Raw genomic sequence first — 23,365 nt, 5'->3', positions numbered from 1 at the left:
CATGTTGTTCCTTCTTCTGGGACGTCCCTGGTGCTCATGTTGTTCCTTCTTCTGGGACGTCCCTGGTGCTCATGTTGTTCCTTCTTCTGGGATGTCCACGGTGCCCATGTTGTTCTTTCTTCTGGGACGTCCCTGGTGCTCATGTTGTTCTTTCTTTCTTCTGGGACGTCCATGGTACCCATGTTGTTCCTTCTTCTGGGATGTCCACGGTGCCCATGTTGTTCCTTCTTCTGGGATGTCCACGGTGCCCATGTTGTTCTTTCTTCTGGGATGTCCATGGTGCCCATGTTGTTCTTTCTTCTGGGACATCCATGGTGCCCATGTTGTTCTTTCTTTCTTCTGGGATGTCCATGGTGCCCATGTTGTTTCTTCTTCTGAGACGTGCATGGTGCCCATGTTGTTCTTTCTTTCTTCTGGGATGTCCATGGTGCCCATGTTGTTCTTTCTTTCTTCTGGGACGTCCATGGTGCCCATGTTGTTCCTTCTTCTGGGACATCCATGGTGCTCATGTTCTTCCTTCTTCTGGGACATCCATGGTGCCCATGTTGCTCCTTCTTGTGAAACATCCATGGTGCCCATGTTGTTTCTTCATCTGGGACATCCATGATGCCCATGTTTTTCCTTCTTCTGGAACTTCCATGGTGCCCATGTTCCTTCTTCTGAGACGTTCATGATGCCTATGTTGTTCCTTCTTCTGAGATGTCCATGGTGTCCATGTTGTTTCCTCTTCTGAGACATCCATGGTGCCCATGTTGTTTCTTCATCTGGAATGTCCGTGGTGTCCATGTTGTTTCCTCTTCTGAGACATCCGTGGTGCCCATGTTGTTTTTTCATCTGGAATGTCCATGGTGCCCATGTTGTTCCTTCTTCTGGGACGTCCATGGTGCCCACGTTCCTTCTGGAACGTTCTTGGTGCCCATGTTGTTCCTTCTTCTGGGACATCCATGGTCCCTATGTTGTTCCTTCTTCTGGTACCTCCATGGTGCACATGTTGTTTTGCTTAGTGGTGTTCATTTGGTGCCTTAGGTTTTCTTTTCTTTTCTTTTGTTTTTATTGTTTCCCAGATAATAAAATAACAATTCAATAATTTCAATTGTTCCATTCTTAAGTTTGCTGAATCTTTCTTCTGCCTGCCATAATTTGTCTTCAAATCACTCTAGTGAATTTTTCATTTCAGTTATTATATTTTTCATCTCCAGAAATTCTTGTGAGTTTCTATTTACGGGTTTCATCTATTGACCTTTTTTTCCATACATCATTTTCTTGACTTTCTCCAGATCTTTAATTATTTGGGAATTTTTAATTTTGTTGTTTAAAGTCTTTGTCTAGTAGATCTGCCATCAGACATATTTCAGCAATGGTGACTGTTGACTTTTTTTCATTTGAATGGTCTGTACTTTCCTTTGTATCTTCTGTGATTTTTTGTTGTTGAAATGACATTTGAATTTAATAATTTGATAACATTGTATATAATATTCAGCTTTTCCCAAGAGTTTCCTTTCTGTTGTTATTGATTTTGTTCATTGTTTTTCTTTTTTTGATTATGATCAGCCTAAGGTGTAAACTTGAGGTATTCCTGGGCATTTTCTGAGCCTTTCCCTGGTCTTTCTAACTCACTTTCTAAATTTCTCCATATATACATTTGCTTTTGAATGTCCTAATTCCTAATGTCTGACTCCCATGGGGAAAGGAGAAATTAAAAGGGGAGAGGAAAGGCACCAGCCCTTTTTGTCTCCTAGAAGTCATTTCTACTAGAGTGGGAAGGGCTTGCAACATTAGGAGGAGATGCAACAATGGCCACCCCCTTCTTTGTTTGTACCTCTGATCAGAAACAGCAGGCAGTGATCAGATCATAGGTCTCTGATAGTTGGAGGATAGGATCATTTTTGGCCGCCCTGGCTCCACATTGTATTCAGGAACACATGCGTAGCTGCCTACCGTGGGCTGGAGCTCAGAGATGGGTGACTACTCTGTGTTGAGAGCCAAAAGTGACCACAATTACTGTCCAAGACATCCTTGGAAGTTGCAAACCTCCATTAGACTCCAGAGTTCCCAAAACAGTCTTATCAGACACATTTTGCCAGTGCAGTATTACCTAGTTAGACAGATTTCTAGTGCTTCTTGCTCCACGAAGAAGCTCTATCTTCTCCAGAGCTGTCTTTTAAGACTCTCCCAGCCCTCATGGACCTTTTCTCTTTCAGAAATTTTGGCTTTGGTACCCAGCTATGGTAGTATGATGTGGCCCACAGTCACACACACAAGAAGATGCGTGGTGCCGTGGCTCGTTGTTCTCCTCACTCTCCTGCCTCATAAAATTCCTCCTCTTCATTCTTAGGTCTGGAATTGCAGTGACCTTCATTCTTCATATGCCCTCTGAGAGACAGAATTATTACCAAGCAATTCAGAGACTGAGCCAGTGGCCCACAATTAGTAGGCATCAGCTTCTTATGGTTAAAAATATATGTGGATTTCCTACATCATTAACAGATTTTGTTACATGCGTTTGCTAGGATAGACCACTGCCTGAGGGGAGAGATTGTAAGTGGGCAGTCAAGTTAGAAAGCATCTTATAGGAAGTCTTATGGATCTACTTCTTCCATTTTTGTGTTGTAGGCATGAAATCATATCATCACCCTGAGCTCTACAGTGGAATTTCTTCAACACATACAGAGTCTCTGGGAAAATTACAAAATGTGTCTCTTCCTCTGGGTAGTAGCCTAGTGCTAGAGTTCATTACTAGATTTTAGCCCACTCTGTCCTGGCCCTGGGCTCTTTTGTGCTGTACACAGATAATTCAAACCTTCCATTGGCCCTGGGTTTGCAGAACAGGTCATAGAGCTAAACAGACCTGGGTTGGGTCTGGCTGTGGCCTTCAGCAAGGCACTTGGAGCCTCAGTTTTTCAGCTGTGAACCCTGAGCACACTGCTGTACAGTTCATAAGAAGACATGTGTTCAGCCCTTAACACAGTGACCAGACTCTGCTCAGCCTCCCGTTGATGTTATCAATACTCACTGGAGTTTGGTTTTGACATTGTGTTTATTACCTTTGTGTGTTTTAGCATTAAATTCCCAAATGGATAATCGCTTGCTGGTAAGTTTTCCTCTATAAAATGAAAAGTGTTAACTGTTTCTCAAGGAGGCCTCTTTGGCCCTGATGTTCTGTGATTCAGACTGTAGGCTGCATCAGTTATGTGCCGCTGGGATATAGACTTCATCATCATCAGGGAGGTAGGGACGGAGGGACATGCTGTTTTACTCAGTGTCTGCTGTTGGAATGCTAGTTCTTCATTGCAAGATGATTTGATCTTTATGACAAATGAGAAATTGAAAGTGAGGAAGGTTGAATAATGAAAGTCATACATAGCTAGTAAAAGGCAAAGCTGGGATTGGATTTATTCTACTTGTCCTTTCCTGGTCCCCACTTCTTCTGGGGCCCATATGGAAATGCCTCATAATAATTTCTTTATCTACAAATTAATATTTCTCTAGAGTAGAAATTTTATTTTATTTCTGGTACTGATTAGAGAGAAAAACTTTAAACAGGCTTCTTTTCCTCTCTCCTTCCATTTTTAAGCAGCTCTTGTTCTTACAGGTAGCAGTAGCTGAGGTGCAGTTTGGCCCCATGAGATTTCATCAAGATCAACTTCAGGTAATAATGAACCATGCTGTAATCATCATATTTTATTTCTTTAAAAGGGGTATGTGGGAGGGCCTAAAGTTATAATTTAAAATAGTCTTTTATTTAGGTAAAAGGATTGGATCAATTTTCTTGAACTTGATAATAATAGTATGGTTATATATAAAAATACAGATTGAGGTATTTAGAGATAAAGAAGTATCTGCTGCCTACTTTAAATTGGTTCAATAGTGAAGAAAAATGTGTATATTTGTGCGTGTGTCAAGAGAGGGCAAGCAAAGCGCAGGTGGCAAAATATTAGTTGATGAGCATAAAGGAAGTGCACCCTAGTGTTCCTTGTTTGAGCACCGAGGAAGTGCACCCTAGTGTTCCTTGTTTGAGCACCGAGGAAGTGCACCCTAGTGTTCCTTGTTTGAGCACCGAGGAAGTGCACTCTAGTGTTCCTTGTTTGAGCATCGAGGAAGTGCACCCTAGTGTTTCTTGAGTGTTCCTTGTTCACAGCTGTTGTGCAGGTTTGATATTTCCAATATAAAAAGCAAAGAGTAAGTTGTGGTGGCTCAGGCCTGTAATCCTAGCATTCTAGCAGGCTGAGGCAAATGGATCACTTGAGCTCAGAAGTTCAAGTCTAGCCTAAGAAAGAGTGAGACCCCGTCTACTAAAAATAGAAAAAATTAGGGGTCCCTAAAATATTGTGGGCACCTGTAGTCCCAGCTGCTCATGAGGCTGAGGCAGGAGGATCACTTGAGCCTGGCCAGGAGTTCAAGGTTGCCGTGAGTTAGGCTGACACAATGGCCCTGTAGTCTGGGCAACAGAATGAGACTCTGTCTGAGAAAACAAAAAAAGCAAAGTAAAAAGATAGTCTTCTCTGTATTGCTAAATCAGCTCTATCAGAGAAAAGATGTCTATAATTTTTCTAGTCCAAAATTTGAAATAGAAAATAACCTATTAAAATTTCTCAAAGTTATTGGGGCTTCCAGCACACAAATACGTGTTCACTATTACATTTTTTTAAATATGAAAAGGGCTGACAGAAATATGCACTCTTATACATAGATTTACAGTCTCTGACTCACAGGCTGCCCTCTCTGACCACTGCTGCCCTGTGGTCAGTCTGCTCCTGAAGGGATGAGAGGGAGTGGTTGGGTAGGGAAGAGGCCCCAGATACAGGCCTCACCTGATCCAAGCTAGCACCAGGACAGCAGAGCACAGATGCTGCGTCCTGCCTCCTGGACCTGTGCTGCTCCTGGGTCCCATTACATGCAGGTTTTGAAGTGTAGCACTGTGGTATACTTTAGTCTCCCCTCTTTTAATCAAAGTGATTTTTTTTTTTAACTTAGAGGAATTACATGAAATCTCACTTAAAAACATTTAAATACATTATTTAAAGGATTAAGTGTTTTAATACTTTTACTGAAATATTAACATTTGCCATCTGAGGACTTACCCAGTTAACTTTTTGTTAGCTAAAATAAATATTTGTGTGTTTTAATTCACTTAAGATGAAAGGCTTATCAAATATTTCAAGATAAAATGCTTAATTGAGCCTTTGAATTCTGCCAGTGGATTTATTTGCAAAACCAGTAGGTATATGATCCATGCACTGGGAATTTCTGTCTATGAGCAGATACAAGAATAGCACTGATTTCAGAGAGCTGAGCAGTACTGCCCCTGCGTTATGTGTGGAGGGATTTATGTTGACAGACTGTTATGACCACATCTGTGTGCTTGCCTTGGAAATACTTGGGATCTTTCTGTGGCTTATTAAGAAATGATAATTCTACATCTTTTTAAACTAGTGTTTGTGATCTTTTGATTCAGGTACTTTTAGTGTTTACCAAAGAAGATAACCAATGTAATGGATTCTGCAGGGCATGTGAAAAGGCAGGGTTTAAGTTCACAGTCACCAAAGACGCGCAGGCTGTCCTTGCCTGTTTCCTGGACAACCACCATGACATCATCATCATCGACCACAGGAATCCTCGGCAGCTGGATGCAGAGGCACTATGCAGGTGAGCCCAGAGTGGTCCCCAGTAGTCTCACTGGTATTTGTGACAATGAATGCAACCTAGAAATACATTAAATTAAATTCAGTCTCTGTTAAGTTACCTTCCACATATGTCAAATAAGCAAGACATTGGAACCTCATTATTTCTAGGATTGATCTTTGTCTCTTTTGTTTTGTCTTGCTTTGCTTTGCATAAAACTCAAATGATTAAGAAAATGGGAATGAAAACCATTAAAGGTCAGGGTGAAACCTAATGTGTAAGTAACCATAACTAGCACCTGTATATTACTGCAATAAAAATTGTAATTTTCCAGATTGTTTTTAAAGTTATAAAAACTTAGAAAATATTCTTCTAGGCTCAGCGCCTGTAGCACAGTGGTTATGGTGCCAGCCACATGCACCATGGCTGGCAGGTTCAAACCCAGACCAGGGCCAGCTAAAAACAACAATGACAACTGCAACAAAAAAATAGCCAGGCATTGTGGTGGGCATCTGTAGTCTCAGCTACTTGGGAGGCTGAGGCAAGAGAATCGCTCAAGCCCAAGAGTTTGAGGTTGCTGTGAGCTATGATGCAACAGCACTCTATCCAGGGTGACATAGTGAAACTCTGTCTCAAAAAAGAAAATGAAAGAAAATTTTCTTCTAGTGTTAGATGAATGTGTCTTATTTATAATACTTGCAGAATATCAATATTGTGAGAGAATTCTGGATAGCAAACCCTAAATCTGAAAAAAAGTGCTTTGTAAAGAAAATTATTTGCTGCTAATGGAAGCAAGGTGATGTAAAATACATTTTATTTAAGAGAAAACCTTATGTGGGAGAATGCATATAATTTTAATGTAACAAAATTTTATAGCATTAATTTTAAGGACATTTAAGCTCCTGATTTTTAAGAGATAGAAAAGATTTAAGTCAATTACAATTAAGGGTTAAAAATTGAAGTGACAAGCAAGTGGCATTATATCGAAAGATCGATTGTTTGCAGGGTATGGTGGTGATTTGGACATGTAGGTATCTCCTTGGTGATGAAAACCCATCTTCTGGCAGTCAGGCCGTGCAGCTTTTGTCCCGGTGGAACCGTCTCCACTGGAGTCTCTCTTCAGGCCTCAACCTGGCACCTGAAGTGCTGCCTTGCACCTTGCCTGCTTCAGTCTGGCTGACTCTGCAGTAAGCCATTATTGCTGTAACCCAGATTTGTTGACATGTCTGCTGGCCTGTCACCTTGCACATCTGCCAGGGACTGCTACCCAGGAGGTAGAGAGAGCTGAGGCTGGTAGAGGCAGGTCTGGGTCCAGGTTTGGCTCCTCCCTGTCCAGCTGCTTGTTTCTGGGTGACTCGCTGGCTTCTCTGGGAGTGTTCAAGCTCCACTGTAAATCTGGAACACTTGTTTCCCCCATCCTTTCTATCCCTAACATCCACTGGGTATCAGAGAAGGGAGGAAAGCACCTGAATCACATGTTGCTTAGTCTTGGTGGAGTGCTGCAGGGCAGGTGGGTATCTAAGGGGAGCTAGATGGCTGCCAAGATGGGAAGGTGAGGCGGGGGTGAGGTGCCCAGGGAAACTTGCCCAAACCTAGTCATGGGTACATGCTGGACAATGGAAGTTCACAGTCACAGAGATGACTCTGTGAGATCATCCTGTATCATTAAGCAAAAAAGTGTATGCTCTACTTTTTAAAATTGTGTTGCAATATAAATAATGTAAAATCATACTCTACTGTTTAATAGAACATGTAGTATTATATATTTTAAGAATATTCTAAATAAATGGGTTAATTCATTTACTAAATTTTTATTGAGCCATGTATAAGACCAAAAGGAAATAAAATGATGTGCTTGTCTTTTATGAGTTTATAGACTAGTAGGGTCGAAGTGTTTAAATGAAAAGTACTTATTTCATTAAATAACATATTAAAATTACATAATGTTACATAATACTATTATGTATTAATTATTAAATAGCATAATAAAAATATGTAATGTTACATAATACTGTTAAAAATTCACACAAATGCAAAATTTCGTGAGCAGTAGAGTTAATCAGTGTTTTCTCATCATGTAAACAACAATTTTATGCAATTTTAAAATAAAGAATGGGAACTGGACTTTTTAATAAGCGGTCGTGGAGAAACAGACTGTCAGTGTATTGTCTACAAAGCTCCTGCCACCCTCCATGCAGCGTCTGCTGGGGATCTAGGCCAGCCCAAGCGAAAGCCCTGAGCTTTACAAGTTCCTGTTTACATAAAACCCACAGGGTTGCTAGAACAGGCCCATTCCCCTTCCCCATGACGGACATCCAATGTTTGAGGACAGAATTGTGTCTTCCCAAGACACCCTGTCTTAGACTGAGTACATGCTTGCTGCTGTTGGAGCTCCTCACAGAGCGTGGCTCCAAATCCCAGCCTCATCAAGGCTGCTTCCTCCAAGTATCATTTTCCAGTCAACAGCCCTCAGAAACAGTCTCCGGAACTAAAAAGGTTTGCATGGACCTGTGAATAGTGACAGAACAGCTCTCTCCCTGTGCAAGCTGGAGAGTATACCTTGCAAGTGGAGTCCCAGGTAATGTGTCTTTCCTGACACTGTAGCTCTGGTGAGGAATCTCAAGTCCTTTTCACTAGCTGTGTTCCACTATATAATCTCTGTCTTATTGGGTGAGGACTTGGGATGGGTGTGGGATCCTTGAGCTATCTGCAGTGAATTTTCTATAGGCAAGAGCAGGCTCTGATGTATTATCCTAAGTCAGTTTTGTCTTGACTCTGGCATTTTCCCTGGTTTATCTCCCTTAAGATCAACACTGTAAGGACATTTGCCCACTATGGACTTTTTAAATCAAGAAATCCTCCCAGGCTCCCTTCCTGAACTGGCTTGCCCTCTCTCAGGAGACTGACATGGCTCATGAACCTGAGCTCTGCAGAATTCTGTCCTGCCCTTTCACTTCTTTATTGGGATACTTCATCAACACTGCTGACCTTTCTAAATGACTAGCATCATCTTTAGTCTCTCTACTGGGGGTATCTGGAACTCCTTCACTCCTTGTAAGATACCCTGGTAAGTGTTCTGTGTCTGATATGTTTCCAAACCCACCAGCTTACGAACCCTGCTGTGGTCTCTCTACTGGGGGTATCTGGAACTCCTTCACTCCTTGTAAGATACCCTGGTAAGTGTTCTGTGTCTGATATGTTTCCAAACCCACCAGCTTACGAACCCTGCTGTGGTCTTCTCGGGTTCAGCACCGTGTGGGTACTAGGGCTACATTAATGAAGAAAGTGTGGTTCTCGTCTGTGAGGAGCTAAAGCTTTAGTTGGCAGGCAAGTGATTCCTGTGCAGGCGTGTGAGTGGCCCCAGAAGCAGGTTTAAACAGACTGCTGTGGTGTGGTGTTGAAGAGGCTTCACAGAGGATGTGTGGGCTGAGTCCTATAGGATGAGCAGAAGCTTTGAAAGGAGGAAAGAAGACAATGGCCCCAGTAGAAGGAGCAGTGGCCCCACTAGAAGTAAAAGGGAAGAATAGGCAGGGTATCCAGGTTCCCTGCTCAGTGTGGACAGTTGCTGGGCAGGCGGGAGTGGAGCAGAGCCCCCGGGAGTGGGGCAGCTGACATTAGCCTGTGTGCTGAGCCAAAGGCTTTGGATCCTGCCCTGTGGGCAGTGGCTACCCTGACACAGTCTGTGCATGGAGTACAGATCATTTGGCTGCCAGGGAGAGTGGAGTAGAAGGAAGAGCTGGGGGCCTCGGCCAGCCACACAGCCGTCTGTCCAGTGCTCGTTCTCTGTACCTCCTCCCAGCTTCCTGTCAAAGAATCCATGAAGGTAACAAAGAAGCAAGCATGGACCACAGCAATAAAAAATGAAGAGCAAACTAATAGGTACGTCAGAATCTGAGAGAACAGAAAAGGAAAGTGATCTCCACTGTGCCCATGGTACTGTGGGGACGAATCAGGAAGTGGATCCTGACCTATCCACTCACACTTGGAGGCTGAAATGCCAGTGGCCTTAAAGGAAGGCCATGAGAAGAGGCCGTGTGTGGCTCTCATCATGCTCTCCTGGGCCCGGGTTTGGGCGGCACCGACCAGAGAGATGGATGGCCCGGCCCGGCCCGGCAGAGCAGCACCACTCTTGTTGGCCGGCTGGGGCCAGGCTCCAGCCCTGCTGTACCTGCCACTCTGCGTTCTTTGCTTTCCACATCCAGTCAGAAACCCAAGGAGCAGAGGGAGATGGACAGAGACATGGTCTTTTCTACCACATTGTACAAAGGGGACAGAGGCATAAGGAGCCTGAAAACAGTCACAGTCTTTCATGAGGTCTCCCTTCCACTTCATCCTTACCCAGGGCCACACACCTCATGTTCCAGACTCCTTGCTGAGATCAGCTGCACATCTGCCTCCCTGCCATCATGTCACTCAGATCTCTGGTTTTCTTCAGAGAGCTGGTGTGAGGTGACTGGCTGCGTATTTAAATTTGCCTTTCCTCTCTCTAAATCTCTGCGACACAGTGACAACATAAGCAGATACAGTGTCCCTGGAAGTCATGGAAATCCATTTGTGAGTCATGTATCTTACTCCCTGTTTGAGATTAGTGTTGGGATGAATTTAGTCACCAGCTGGATGAGTACCCTGGCTCTGAGTATCTGCTGTGCCAGTGACCCCTCCTGTGGGCCTAAGTGTCTCTCCTTTGCTTTCTGCAGAAAGTGGAGCCTGCCTGCTCCCTAGGTTGGACTGGAGATTGGCACCTGGCTGGCGAGCCCTGCAGAGCCTTTAGGCTGGTACACTAGATCTTGCAGAGTACCAAGTGGACACTGGGAGCAGAAATGTTGAAGAAGGTGGAGAGATGAGCAGTGAGGGAGGTGGCTGATCCCTGGAGGTCTTCTCTACCCCCCGGGCAACTTCCATTCCTCAGCAGATTCCCTCACCAAGGCCTTTTTCAGCCTGGGTTCCGCAAGAAAATTAGGCCCAAATACCCAGAGGCAGCAGTAGGCAAAAAAAACCAAAACACAGTCATACCCATCCATTTGTGTATTATGTATGGCTGCTTCTGTGCTACAGTGGTAGAGTTGAGTAGTTGTGACAGTCCTATGGCCTGCAAAACCTAAAATATTTACTCTCTGGCCCTTAATAGAAAAAGGTCATGAAAACTGAGGCATCCATTGTGTATAGAAAATCTCTATTGTGAATCTGGAATGGTTATGTTTTGTACTATCCTTGGGAGAATTGAAAAACTGTTGCACAAATCATTTTCTGTGTCCCATGATTTAGTATTGGTTCTGTTTCTTGAACTGACAGAGCTGACGCAGATGTGGCAGTCTCGGTGGGTCTCTGTCCCGTCCTGGACACATTCTGCAGGCAGCAGTGCATCTGACTGGCAGAGCAGTTTGGGTGTGACTCTCCAAGCCCTCCTTCTGAAGTCCCTCTCTAACTGAGTCTTTTTCCTCTAGGTCTGAAGCCGAGTTCCTTTCTCCTTCTGTGGCCTGGCTCCTCTCCAGGCAGCCCGGCTTTCTCCCCACTAGGACGAGTTCAGAGCTCTTGTGTGTCACCTTCTCTACTCTGCTGTACCATGTTTACTTCTTTCTGCTCTGACCTTCTGTCTGTGCTTTCATTCCCTGTGTCCTCTAAAGCCGCCTCTCCAGATGGGTTAAATTCATCCTGGTGGGAGCCTCACACTCCTTGGTGACTGGAGGGAGCAATGTCTTGTGCTTTTTTTGTCAAGTCCTCCATTCTTAACCTTTTTGAGTGTTGATTCTCCTTCTGACTAATAATGAAATCTTACATTTCCTGGTTTGTGTTTTTTTTTCTTGTTAATTTAGCTTTCATTTTACCTAGGAATCCTTCATTCTTTGTGTTGTTTAGAATATAGTGAAGAGCCAGCCCTTGGGCTCCTTTCCTCCAAGTTTATGTAATACACACAAACTAGCATTTTCCTTTGGTAGGAAGAAACAAATAGCTCCTTGCATGTTAAGTACAAAGTAGGGAAAATATTCAGCCCCTATCCGCCTCCCCCCAAAAAGCCCAGAGCAAGAGAACACACATTCTCTCCACGCTGCTTCCTGCTCCCTGGTTGTTATGGTTACCACATTCTGCTGATGAGCATTATGTCCCCAAAAGAGAGGAGGGCCAAGGAGCCAAGAAAATGAGTCCAGAGTGTGAAGGGATCTCTGCTCTTCTACCCTCTTCCAAGTTTAGTTGTTCTACCAAGATTGTTTAAGTATATTTGTGTTATATTTTAAGAATTATTTTTGTATTTATTTTAAAGTTTTTTTTTTTAAGGTCTATCAGATCATCAAAACTCTCAGAAAACACAGTTATTGTTGGTGTAGTACGCAGGTAAGCTTTACTTTTGGGAGGGGTGTCAAAATTCAGGTGTCAGTGTGATGCTTGCTTTTGATAGCTGGCCAAAGAACAACTTGAGTGTGTGACAGGTGTGACCTTTGTAGTTTGGACTTTTGTTCTTTATTCTTTTTATTTTTTATTTCATTTCTCCTGTTCCAAGAGGGACTTTTCTGCACTCACGCTAGGTTTTGTGGCTTTGAACTAACTTTCACGTTAGAGAGGCAAACCATGTGAGAACTCCATTCCTGAAAAGATGAATGTTTTCTGAGGGTGTCTTCTGAGGGCTACTAATTCCATATATCTTGCAGGATTTGAATTACACATAAATGGGCAGAATCTTATATTTTATCTTTAAGTTGGGGATAAAGAAAGAAGAGAAATATGTAAAAAGGACAAGTAATCAAATAAATATTATCTAGCTGATATATTTTTATAGATAGAAGAAATGTTTCTGTGTCCCTTATACTTTTTTCTTGGGGCGTATGGGGGAGGAGATTTTTTTTAAAAAATTAAACTGAAAGTAGAAGAAAATAGGGAATTTAACTTGGTTTGAATTAAACTTTTTACATTTTAAATTCATGGATGCTCCCAGATTCTGGCTGCTGATATAATCTCTGTATTTCAAGTATTACAGTACATATTGACAAAAAGATCAGTATGAATTGAAACAAATAATTTTCAACTTTTTATTTTTATATTAATCTGATTTATCTGAAAGTATTCGTTATGTGAAAAAGTATTATTTAAATTAGTATATAGGAAAAGAGGTGACATGTAATTGAAAAAACTATGTCTAACCTTTTATACTGTGTTCTTTTGAAGGGTGGATAAAGAAGAGTTGTCTCTAATGCCGTTCATTGCTGCTGGATTTACAAGGGTATGTACGCACTTCCTTGTCATAATCCACTGCGATATGTTGTTCTCAGTTCAGTACCTAGCAAAAGTTTCAAACTGATTTAAAAAAAAAAAATTACTCTCCTTCTCCTGTTACAGTTTAGTTTGACTTTATAACCTGCTAATCTAATCTGTAGCACTTCACTTTCTTAGCTCTTAAAACTATGCCTGGTAAAATCATCTAAACATTAAGATCATTTATGGCACACTCATCATAAATTATACCATAGGATGTATTGCCCTAGTGCTCACACGTATACAAGCAACTTTTTAAAAGCGAGTTCAGGGATTCTGGAGATAAGGCAACCCAAACACAATTCCCTTTTACTCTATCCCCAGCTTCAATCTGTTGGTTTCTCCTAAGCAAAAGACTGCTGGAGCATCTGGTCAGCTGATTATAAATGAGGCCTTGGGAATCCTGATGGAGAGATCTTAAGTAGGACTGACCCTTGGACAAATTTGTAGCCTCAATTTGTATCAACAAAGTAGTCTGAAAACCTCAAATTTGAAGTGGTCTGGACAGGTGGTTCTCTTAGGTGCCTCGAAGGAGCAAATACAGAAGATAACTTCATTTTTGGCCATAAAGAATCTCCATAAAGAATTGGTCAGGGGGCTCGGCACCTGTGGCTCAAGCGGCTAAGGCGCCAGCCACGTACACCTAAGGTGGCGGGTTCGAATCCCCAGCCCAGGCCCGCCAAACAACAATGATGGCTGCAACCAAAAAATGGCCGGGCGTTGTGGCGGGCACCTGTGGTCCCAGCTACTTGGAAGGCGGAGGCAGGAGACTTGCTTGAGCCCAGGAGTTGGAGGTTGCTGTGAGCGGGATGCCATGGCACTCTACCCAGGGGGGATAGCTTGAGGCTCTGTCTCAAAAAAAAAAAAAAAAAAAAAAGAATTGGTCAGGGGAGCAGGCAACACTCAGTCAAAGGTTCCCAATCCCCTGGGAGACAAAGACAGTAAGTGAAAGCTAACAGGAAGAAAGACTATGGAGACAGACCTCAGACTTCTCAGACATGGACCATTATGAATATGTAGACCTATTACATGTAAAGAAACAAAAGATAAGACAAGCTGGGAAAGAGGAAATTTAAAAATGTGACATAGCAAATTTTATCCCCAACAAAATTGAATTTTGAGAAATGAAAACAAAGTAACTAAAAAATTTAAAACTTATTCAGTGGGTCAGCACATGTAGCACAGAAATATAACAACTAAATAAGTTAGGTCAAGAAAAGTGGAAGATAGTGTGAAAGTTTAGTGTCTTTATACCTGGAGTTCTAGGAGAAGAGGAAGGGTGGAGCCAAGCTGAGAATTCTCCAGATAAAAGACTAATTCAGAGGTCCAAAATTTCCAATAAATCCAAAGTAGAGTAAATAAAAAAGAGAACACGTCATAGTGAAACTGAGAAAAATAAAAAACAGAGAGATCTTAAAAGCAGCCCGAGAAATACTGCTGAGGGAATGACAGCTAACAGCAGCACAGCGAGGGGAAGACGCTGGCGTAGGTGGTGGTGCTGGCCAGGAAGTGGTGCTGTGGTGAGCTTTCTGGTGTCTGGAGATGTGGGCCAGGGAACTGCTCTGCGGCTCAGCGGCGGTTCAGTGTCACAATGTGAGTGGAGGGCCTGCTTGCCTTCTCAGTTGGACTTGGCAGCTGAGTGTTTGTTGACTAAAATATCTAGGATTGGAGTTTGGTTTGTCACCCTGAAGAGCACTGCTGGAGATTCTCACTTGGTCTGAGGAGGGCCTGCACGTTGGTATTATTTTTTCAAATTGCAAGCAATTCTAATATGTCACCAAGAGTTGAGAATCACTGGGTGAGGCCTAGCAGGATGGGGCTTGGGTCTTAGCATAGGTGTGATATGGGCCATGCCTTAGAGAAAGCAGGGTGGGGTCAGCTCAAACAGTCTGCCGGCTCTGTAGCCCCAGACCCTGTCGAAGGGTGTGAGCAGAGGGTGTAGCTGCTGGCTTTCTGAGGATCCCTGAGCTTGATTTAACACTTTCCATGCCCTGTGGAGTCCTTGAAGCAGAAACCAAAGTTGAAGAAGGATAGGAAGGACCAGATGTTTAGACATAAAGAACAGTATTTAGACGCTCAGAGCAAAGCAGATGTAAAAAGGGGTCAGGTAAATGGGAGTGAGATGCTGTATGCTTGGGGCTTGGTTACCAGTGCTAGGTTTTTTACTTTGATATCCACTTTTGGGATAAAAAAATTTTTTATGGATATATAACGTTCATACCATTTTGGAATTGGATGAATAAATATCTCGCTCCCAATCTCAAGATCTCACCTGCACAGCCGCTAGGAACTCCTGTCTGTCTCAGGGCCACCACCCCTTATCTGCTGTGTGGAATAGTACTATGCCCAGAAATCTCTTACTGTCCTTGCCCAGTCAGCAAAAGGTTCCCGTGTCCTTGGGTGTTCCCATTGGGGTCCTGGGTGACTGAGACATGGTGGGAGCTGGTAGCCATGTCACCTGTCAGACCTCTGGGTAACAAAGAGGCTGTGCTTTGGTTCACAGGCATGGAGACCCTCCTGACTGTGGCCCAGAGGTCTTGCCTGCCCTCTCAGGGATGGCCATAGCTGCTCTTTACCTTTCTGTAGCAGTTTGAGCTTAGAATGCTTTTTCTTGTTGTCTCTGTTTATTCTCACAGTGAGTAGGAATTCTTCCCGTGTTTCAGGTGAGGAAGCAGGCTTGGGATGGGTAAGTTCCCAGTTTAAGACTATACAGCTTTCAAGGTGTGAACCTGGGGCTGGGTCCTTACTTGACACTTAGATGAGACCTTGGTCAGAGCTTGGCCATGCTTCCCAGGTGGGTCTGGCTGGGACTTGCCGATACTGGCCTGAAGAGGCCTGGCTTCCCCTCAGGGGGACCATTATTGCTTTATGGTGCAGGTAAAAGCAAAGAGCTAGTCACAGAAATGGGGAAGGGGTAATGTTCACAAATATTTCTCCTTCTGCAGAGAACTGTGTGATAGAAAGCAGTGGCTCCTAGATGTCTTCATGGCATGTATAATTTGGTAGTGGAATGGGTCCATCTGTCACCAGATGTTTCCATTCTGTAAAGGTTATTACACAAAATACTTAATGTCCACAGCACTAAAAGACATTGGGCAAATCATGACCTCTGCCAGTACCTCCACTGTGGAAGATAATGATGGCCTGCCTGGCTTGGCTGTGCCACTGTCAGAGGTCAGTGTAGGAAAATGTTGCCTAAGTGGGGGTTCCCTCTGTGAAATACATGCAAATAGAAATCTAGGCATATTTTTGCTCCCCAGAGCTTGTGTGATTTTAAAGAGGATAAAGTATTTTTTGTGAATGCACCCTGAAAGTCCGACATAAAATAGGAATTAGTAAGCGTCCTCCTCTCCATATTCTGGCCTCTGATTAAACACTCTTAACACCCCAAATGAAAGCATTCTTAGACCTGATTTAAAAAAAAATTAACTTGGTGCCCATAAATTTTCTCTTTCATGTCTTCATCGATACGATAACAAAGTACTTTTTAGATTTCATTTGCCAAATCGAGAAGTTTATTTAGAAGAGTTAAGAAGCACCTTTGTTTATCCACAAAATTGCCTTCCTGTTTGTAGCGATATATTGAGAACCCCAACATCATGGCCTGCTATAATGAGCTACTCCAGCTGGAGTTTGGAGAGGTGCGGTCACAGCTGAAACTCAGGTAATTCTGCCACTTCTGGAAAGTTTCTTGGGCCACACACGGGAGCATGGCAAGTGAGAACCTTGGTTGTAGGGGTTATTTTTTGGCCCTAACTGACCTCTTGCTAAAATGGGATTGGAGGGGATGGAGGGGAGGGGCACCTCTCCTCATACTGACTTTCTGGAGTCTGCCTGGATATCTGATAAGTAAGTGGTCACATTAGATTGGAGACTCACATGTAAAGAAGTGGCCCCAAAATAATAGTAAGTAAAAAAATCGGAATAGGAAACTATATACTGGCTCATCTGTTTTGTTTTCTAAGAAAAAAAATGCCTGTAATATGCACACACGTCCAACATACTAACATTGGCTATCTCTGGAAGGTGACATTTTTCTTCTGTACAATAAGCATAGCATTTTCTCTTGATAAACAGGATTTTTTTTTCTTTAGGTAAAATGAGTGGATGTCTAGTTTTTTGTAGAGCAAGAAAAGCAGAAAAATTGGTGAAATTATATTAGATTGACAGAAGAAAAAGCCTGCACCTTCCTGTTACTCTAGATTTCTTCTCTGGGTATCCCACTGTTCTTTAACATTTCCACTACCAAGATTCAAAGAGAGAATTGGAGCGGATCAGAAAGGGAGTATTAAGGTGAGGAAGGACCAGCACAGGGTTCCATGTACGGGGAAAACAACTGCTCCATAGATGGGTGAATGAGCAGGAGGCACAGTAAGAGAGAGCAGGGTGCCGCTGAGCACGGGTCTGAAGATAGGCGTGGCTGGCGTACAAAAGCATTCTTGTATGTTGCCAGATTTTGTAAGGAAACTTGAAGTAGATGGTTGCTCTTGGGCCTGCTTTATTCCTTACTCCTAGGTCATCCACAGCCCAGCTTCAGCATGCCCACAGTGAATTAGGCTACCACCTTCTCTCAGCAGAATTTTGGAGCAGACGGTGATATTATAGCTTATTCTGTCTGTATAAGAATTCTGTCTGATTCTTAACCAAGAATCAGAAACTGAGGTCCAAGGAAGTAAATTGACTGACATCCAAGGTCTCATAAGCAGCAAATGGCAAGAATGGTTTTTTATGTTTAACCCATATTTTCAAAACTGCAGTCATTGTTTTTCCCCCATCTCTGAATCTAATTGTAGTCTTAGCCCTCTCCTTCCTGCATACCATACCTGAGGTAGCAGCAGCATCTGCACTGTGGTCTCAGCCCAAAACTTCTGCACCTCACACACAGCCCTAAATCTAGTCTCTCACCAAGTTTTATTCATCGTACTTGATAAGCATCTTGGAATCTGTCTACTTATCTTCATTTTTGCAGCTACTTGTAGTTTTAGGTCACTGCATGCTTCTACCTGGGTCATGGAAACCATCAGTCAGTCTCCCTGTATCCAGTTTTGTTTTCTTCCCCCTTTCCACACAGAAGTGATATGCACTTCATTCTGTGTTACTGTTGGGCCACACCCACAGCCTTCCAGGTAGAGTTCACCATCCAAGAGTCTACATGGCATCACCCACTGCTTAACTCCCTGTCTTCATCATGCTTGTCCTCTGTGCTCCAGTGGACAGCCAGGCGGAGATGTAAAAATATGAAGGGATAGTAAGAATTGGGAGAAAGAGAGAGGCTTAGTCTGTCAGATAAGTGCATGAAACAACTGAAACAAGCAACTAAGTGTTACTGTTAGGTCAGGAAATGGGAATACGAAGTCTAGAAACAGACTTGAATGTGTATGCAAATTTAGTGTATGTTCAGGATGGCATTCTAAGTCAACACAGGAAAGGGCAGACTTTTTAGTGAATAAAATTGTGATAGTTGATTCTCTAGCCAGAAAGAAAATCCCATCTCATACCCTACCTCACAATGATCACCAAAGAATTAAAGACCTAAATGTAAAACCCTAGAGCTATCTAAGTACTAAAAATTATAAGTGGACTTATGTAATGATTGACCAGGTCTTTTTAAAATGAGCATGGGTGGCTTGTGCCTCTAGTTCAGTGGCTAGGGTGCCAGCCACATACACCAGAGCTGGCAGGTCCAAATCCAGCCCGGGCCTGCCAAACAACAATGACAACTAAAACAAAAAAATAGCCAGGCGTTGTGTCAGGCCCTGTAGTCCCAGCTACTTAGGAGGCTAAGGTAGGAGAATCACTTAAGCCCAAGAGTTTGAGGTTGCTATGAGCTGCGACGCCACGACACTCTACCAAAGGTAATATAGTGAGACTGTGTCTCAAAAAAATAAAATAAGACTGAAATGAGCATGGCATAAAAGCCAGATTCCATAAAGGAAGAGAATTTGATTAGACATCATAAAAACAGCTAAGCTTGGGTGGTGCCTGTGGCTCAAGGAGTAGGGCACTGGCCCCATATACCAGAGGTGGTGGGTTCAAACCCAGCCCTGGCCAAAACCTACAAAAATAAATAAATAAATAAATAAATAATGCTAAGCTTGTCTATAGTTCAAAAAACAAAAACCTTAAATAAGGTTAACAATTTAGACATGGCAAACTAGAAAAATATGTTTGTGACATATAGGACAGACATTAGGTTAAAATCCTAAATACATAAAGAGTTTTGATGAATCAGTTAAAAATGGAAATACCCCAGTAAAAAAAATTTTAAAAGACAGGCTCAAGCAGTTCTTGAAATATTAATGGCCAATAGATATGAAAAGATGTTCAATCTTGTTAATAAAGAAATGGAAATGAAAATTATTTAACATTTTTTATTTATTAGATTGCAAAAGCTATAAAAAGTTGTAAAAAAGAACGGGTCAGGAGCAGTGGCTCATGCCTATAATCCTAGCACTTTGGGAAGCTGAAGTGGGTGGATTGCTTGAGCTCACAGGTTAGAGACCAGCCTGAACCAGAATGAGGCCTCATCTCTAAAAATAGGTGGCCGTTGTAGTGGGCGCCTGTAGTTCTAGCTACTCAGGAAACTGAAGCAAGAGAATCACTGGAGCTGAAGTGTGTGAGGTTGCTGTGAGCTATTATACCAAAGCACTCCACCAAGGGTGACAAAGTGAAACTCTGTCCCCCCCAAAATAAAAAAGAATGTTAAAACCCAAGGGGCTTTTCACAGATCCATCTCCTCTAAGCTTGTTAGATCAGAGATGGGAACTTCTTCTTGTTTGGGGGTTTTTTGTTTTGTTTTGTTTTGTTTTTTGGTTTTGGTAGCAGGCTCTGTTACCTGGGCTAGAGTGTAGTGGTGTCATAGCTTACTGTAACCACAAACTCCGTTGTTTATGTGATCCTCCTGCCTCAGCCTCCTGAGTGGTTGGGACTACAGATATGTGCCACCAAGCCCAGATAATTTCTTAATATATTATAGCAACAGGGGCTCGCTCTTACTCAGGCTGGTCTCAAACTCCTGACCTCAGGCAATTCTCCTTCCTTAGCCTCCTAAAGTTCTAGGATTACAGGCATGAGCCACCGTGCCAGGCCAGTTTTTTAAAAAACTAAAACTTCATTGAGGTATAGTTCACATACCATCTCTTTGATTTTTTACATGCCAAAAGGAGCTAATTTTTCTTGGCTAGGCTTTATTGAGTGAGGCAATTGAGGAATATTAGGAATAATGTAAAAGCATTGTTATTCTTAGAGTTTACTTAGTGCTGTCTCTGCACTTTACGAATAATCAGGTTTTTTTTTTCTTTCATCTTCTGAGGCAAGAGAATCTCCTAATCATTCTTTGGTAGATTTTTTTATATAAGAAAAAAAACCAGAAACAACCTAAATGTCTAGTCATAGAGGATTTATTGAAATAATTATCATATAACCTTATAATGGAATACTATATAGTTATTAAAAATGATAATAAGGAATTGTAACTATCATTATTTTTTTTGAGACAGAATCTCAAGCTGTCGCCCTGGGTAGAGTGTCATGGTGTCATAGCTCACAGCAACCTCCAACTCTTGGGCTCAAGTGATCCTCTTGCCTTAGTTTTTTTCTATTTTGAGTAGAGACAGGGTCTCACTTTTGCTCAGGTTGGTCTTGAACTTGTGAGCTCAAGCAATCCACCCTCCTTGGCCTCTCTAAGTGCTAGGATTACAGGTGTGAGCAACCACATGTTGCCTATTACTGTTATTTTTTTGAGACAGGGTCTCACTTTGTCATCCTCAGTAGACTGCCATGCATCATAGCTCATAGCAACCTCAAACTCTTGGGCTCAAGAAATTTCTCTTGCCTCAGCCTCCCAAGTAGCTTGGACTACAAGTGCCTATCACAATGCCCCACTATTGTGTCTCGCTCTAGTTCAGGCTGGTTTTGAACCTGTGAGCTCAGGCAATCCACCTGCCATGGCCTTCCAGAGTGCTGGGATTACAGGCATGAGCCACCACACCCAGCCAAATGAACTGTAATTATTGATATGGAAAGACATTAATCTATGTTATTCATTGAGAAAGCAGATTTCTTAAAACTGTCGAGTAGGATCCTGTTTTCTGTAAATACACATTATATGTGCAGAACACCAGTTGATATGCCCAGATGTTGGGATTTCAGGTGATTTAATCTCGTTTATCTTTAGGAGCTCTGCTGAGGTATAGTCAGTGACTCTGACTATATCCCTATGTTCATAGAGTTGTGCATTGGTCACCACAGTGCTAGAACATGTTCATCACCCTAGCCTTGGGCAGCCACTAATATGCCTTCTATCTCTGTAGATTTTTTTATTTGGGGACTTTCATATAAATGGAATCATATGTTAAGTGGTCCTTTGTAACTGGCTTCTTTTACTTAAGCATAGCTCTTTAAAGGTTTATCCATGTTATATCCATGTTATGACACATATCGGGACTTTATGTATAATATTCCATTGTATGGCTCATAAAACATTTTATTTATCCACTCATTCATTAGTTGATAGACATTTGGATTGTTTCTGTTTCTTACCTATTATGAATGATGCTGTTATGAGCATTTGTGTATGTGTTTCTGTGTGGGCATATAGTTTCATTTCTGTTGGGCATGTTACCTAGGAATGGAATAGCTGGATCATATGGTAACTCTATGTTTAACCATCTGAAGAATTTCCAAACGTTTACTGAGTGCAAACTGTACCATTTTACAATCTCACTGGCCAGTATCTGAGGTGTCCTCACCAACATGTTATTGTCTGTCTTTTTTATTATCCTAGTGAGTGTGATATGGTATCTCGTTTATTTTTGTTTATCTAATTTTTCCAATAAACTTTTGTTACTTGTGTAATTGAAAAATTTCTGCAAACACAGAGGTCATGGGAAGATGCTCACAGTAGAAGGCTAAGTGAAGAAAGCACCAAAGCTAGTCATTCAAAATGTGAAAATAATCTGTTTAAAGTAATAGCTGCAAACGATTGATGGCCTCTTCTCTCCAGCTCTATGTGGTGGTCTTGAGCCTGTTCTCTCATTGAGTCTTCATCAGGGCTCTTCAGGTGGTGTGGGGGAGTCTTTAGGGGGTGCAGTCCCTTACCCAGGGCCCCACAGCACCAAAGAGCAGCCCATGGCCCTACGCGGGAAGAAGCCACCACAGCCTTCTCGTGAGGGCAGCAGGGCGCTTACTTCTGATGTTTTTTAGTGGTTTCCCTCTTTCTTATAAATAAGACAAAAGCCACATTGTAATAAGTTAGTGTACCTTTATCCTAAGATTTTATTATATTTTGTAATATTTATGTGAATTAGGCCCTTTTTCTTCCTACCCATACAGGACATGTAACTCAGTATTCACTGCACTAGAGAAAAGCCAAGAAGCAATTGAGATTACAAGTGAGGACCACATTATACAGGTTTGTTGACTTAGACATTTATCTTTTTGGATTGCCCTTTTTGCTTTCTCTCAGTTTTAAGATTGATTTTTTTTTTCTTTTTGAACTTCCAAGAGACCAATTTTTCCTCGGAGGATTATTAGAGAAAAATCAATAAAATAAGTAATTTAAAATTACAAAGGTAAGGCTCAGGGCCCTTAGCACAGTGGTTATGGCTCCGGCCACATGCACTGAGGCTGGCAGGTTCTAACCTGGCCTGGGCCAGTTTAACAACAATAACAACTGCAACAACAACAAAAAAAAAATAGCCAGGCATTGTGGTGGGCACCTGTAGTCCCAGCTACTTGGGAGACTGAGTCAAGAGAATCAGTTAAGCCAGTGGTTCTCAGCCTTCCTAATGCCTTGACCCTTTAATACAGTTCCTCATGTTGTGGTGATCTCCAACCATAAAATTATATTCATTGCTACATCATAACTGTAATTTTACTACTGTTATGAATCGTAATGTAAATATCTGATATGCGGGATGGTCTTAGGTGACTCTATGAAACGGTTGCTGGGTTAATAAACCCAAGAGTTAGAGGCTGCTATGAGCTGTGACGCCATGGCACTCTACCGACGGTGACATAATGAGACTCTGTCTGAAAAAAAATCAATCAATAAAATAAAACTACAAAGCTAAGAAAAGACACTAATGGTTACTTGAGGTACTAGAAGATATCTGTAGAAATGCCACATTTGCATTCATCATCTCACTGGCTTATTTGTGTTCGCCAGGAGAGACTTTCACTCCAAAGGGTCACTGCTATGGCAGCACGGCTTGCCGTAGGGTGCTCTGGTCAGGGGTCTGCCAGCCTTCCACTTTTCTCACTGTTTTGGAAGATAGCTTTTACTTATATAAATTTACTAGCAACAACTAAAAGTTGAAAAAATCATTGAATAAATTACTCATTATTAGCAAATCAAGTTTATATAAGGAACTTAAGGTAATATAATTTGTACTTTTGGCTCAGCACCTGTGGCTCAAGTGGCTAAGGCACCAGCCACATACACCTAAGAAGGCGGGTTCGAATCCAGCCTGGGCCCACCAAACAACACTGATGGCTG

General features: G+C 42.3%; 1 protein-coding gene across 1 annotated transcript in view; it reads left to right on the top strand.

Moving 5' to 3' along the window:
* Nucleotides 1-23,365, top strand: part of PDE8A (phosphodiesterase 8A) — a 169,205-nt gene that overhangs the window by 86,788 nt on the left and 59,052 nt on the right. The window contains exons 2-7 of the mRNA XM_012801922.2: nucleotides 3,593-3,649; nucleotides 5,456-5,646; nucleotides 11,896-11,952; nucleotides 12,781-12,835; nucleotides 16,443-16,531; nucleotides 22,201-22,279. Of these exons, the coding sequence (XP_012657376.2) occupies nucleotides 3,593-3,649; nucleotides 5,456-5,646; nucleotides 11,896-11,952; nucleotides 12,781-12,835; nucleotides 16,443-16,531; nucleotides 22,201-22,279 (528 nt within the window). The remainder of the gene's footprint in view (nucleotides 1-3,592; nucleotides 3,650-5,455; nucleotides 5,647-11,895; nucleotides 11,953-12,780; nucleotides 12,836-16,442; nucleotides 16,532-22,200; nucleotides 22,280-23,365) is intronic.

This window comes from Otolemur garnettii, unplaced genomic scaffold, assembly GCF_000181295.1.
Source record: "Otolemur garnettii isolate 467f Iridium unplaced genomic scaffold, OtoGar3 scaffold00011, whole genome shotgun sequence".
NCBI lineage: Eukaryota > Metazoa > Chordata > Mammalia > Primates > Galagidae > Otolemur > Otolemur garnettii.
The sequence above is the reverse complement of the archived record's forward strand: the minus strand, read 5'-3'. Positions and strand labels throughout refer to the sequence as shown.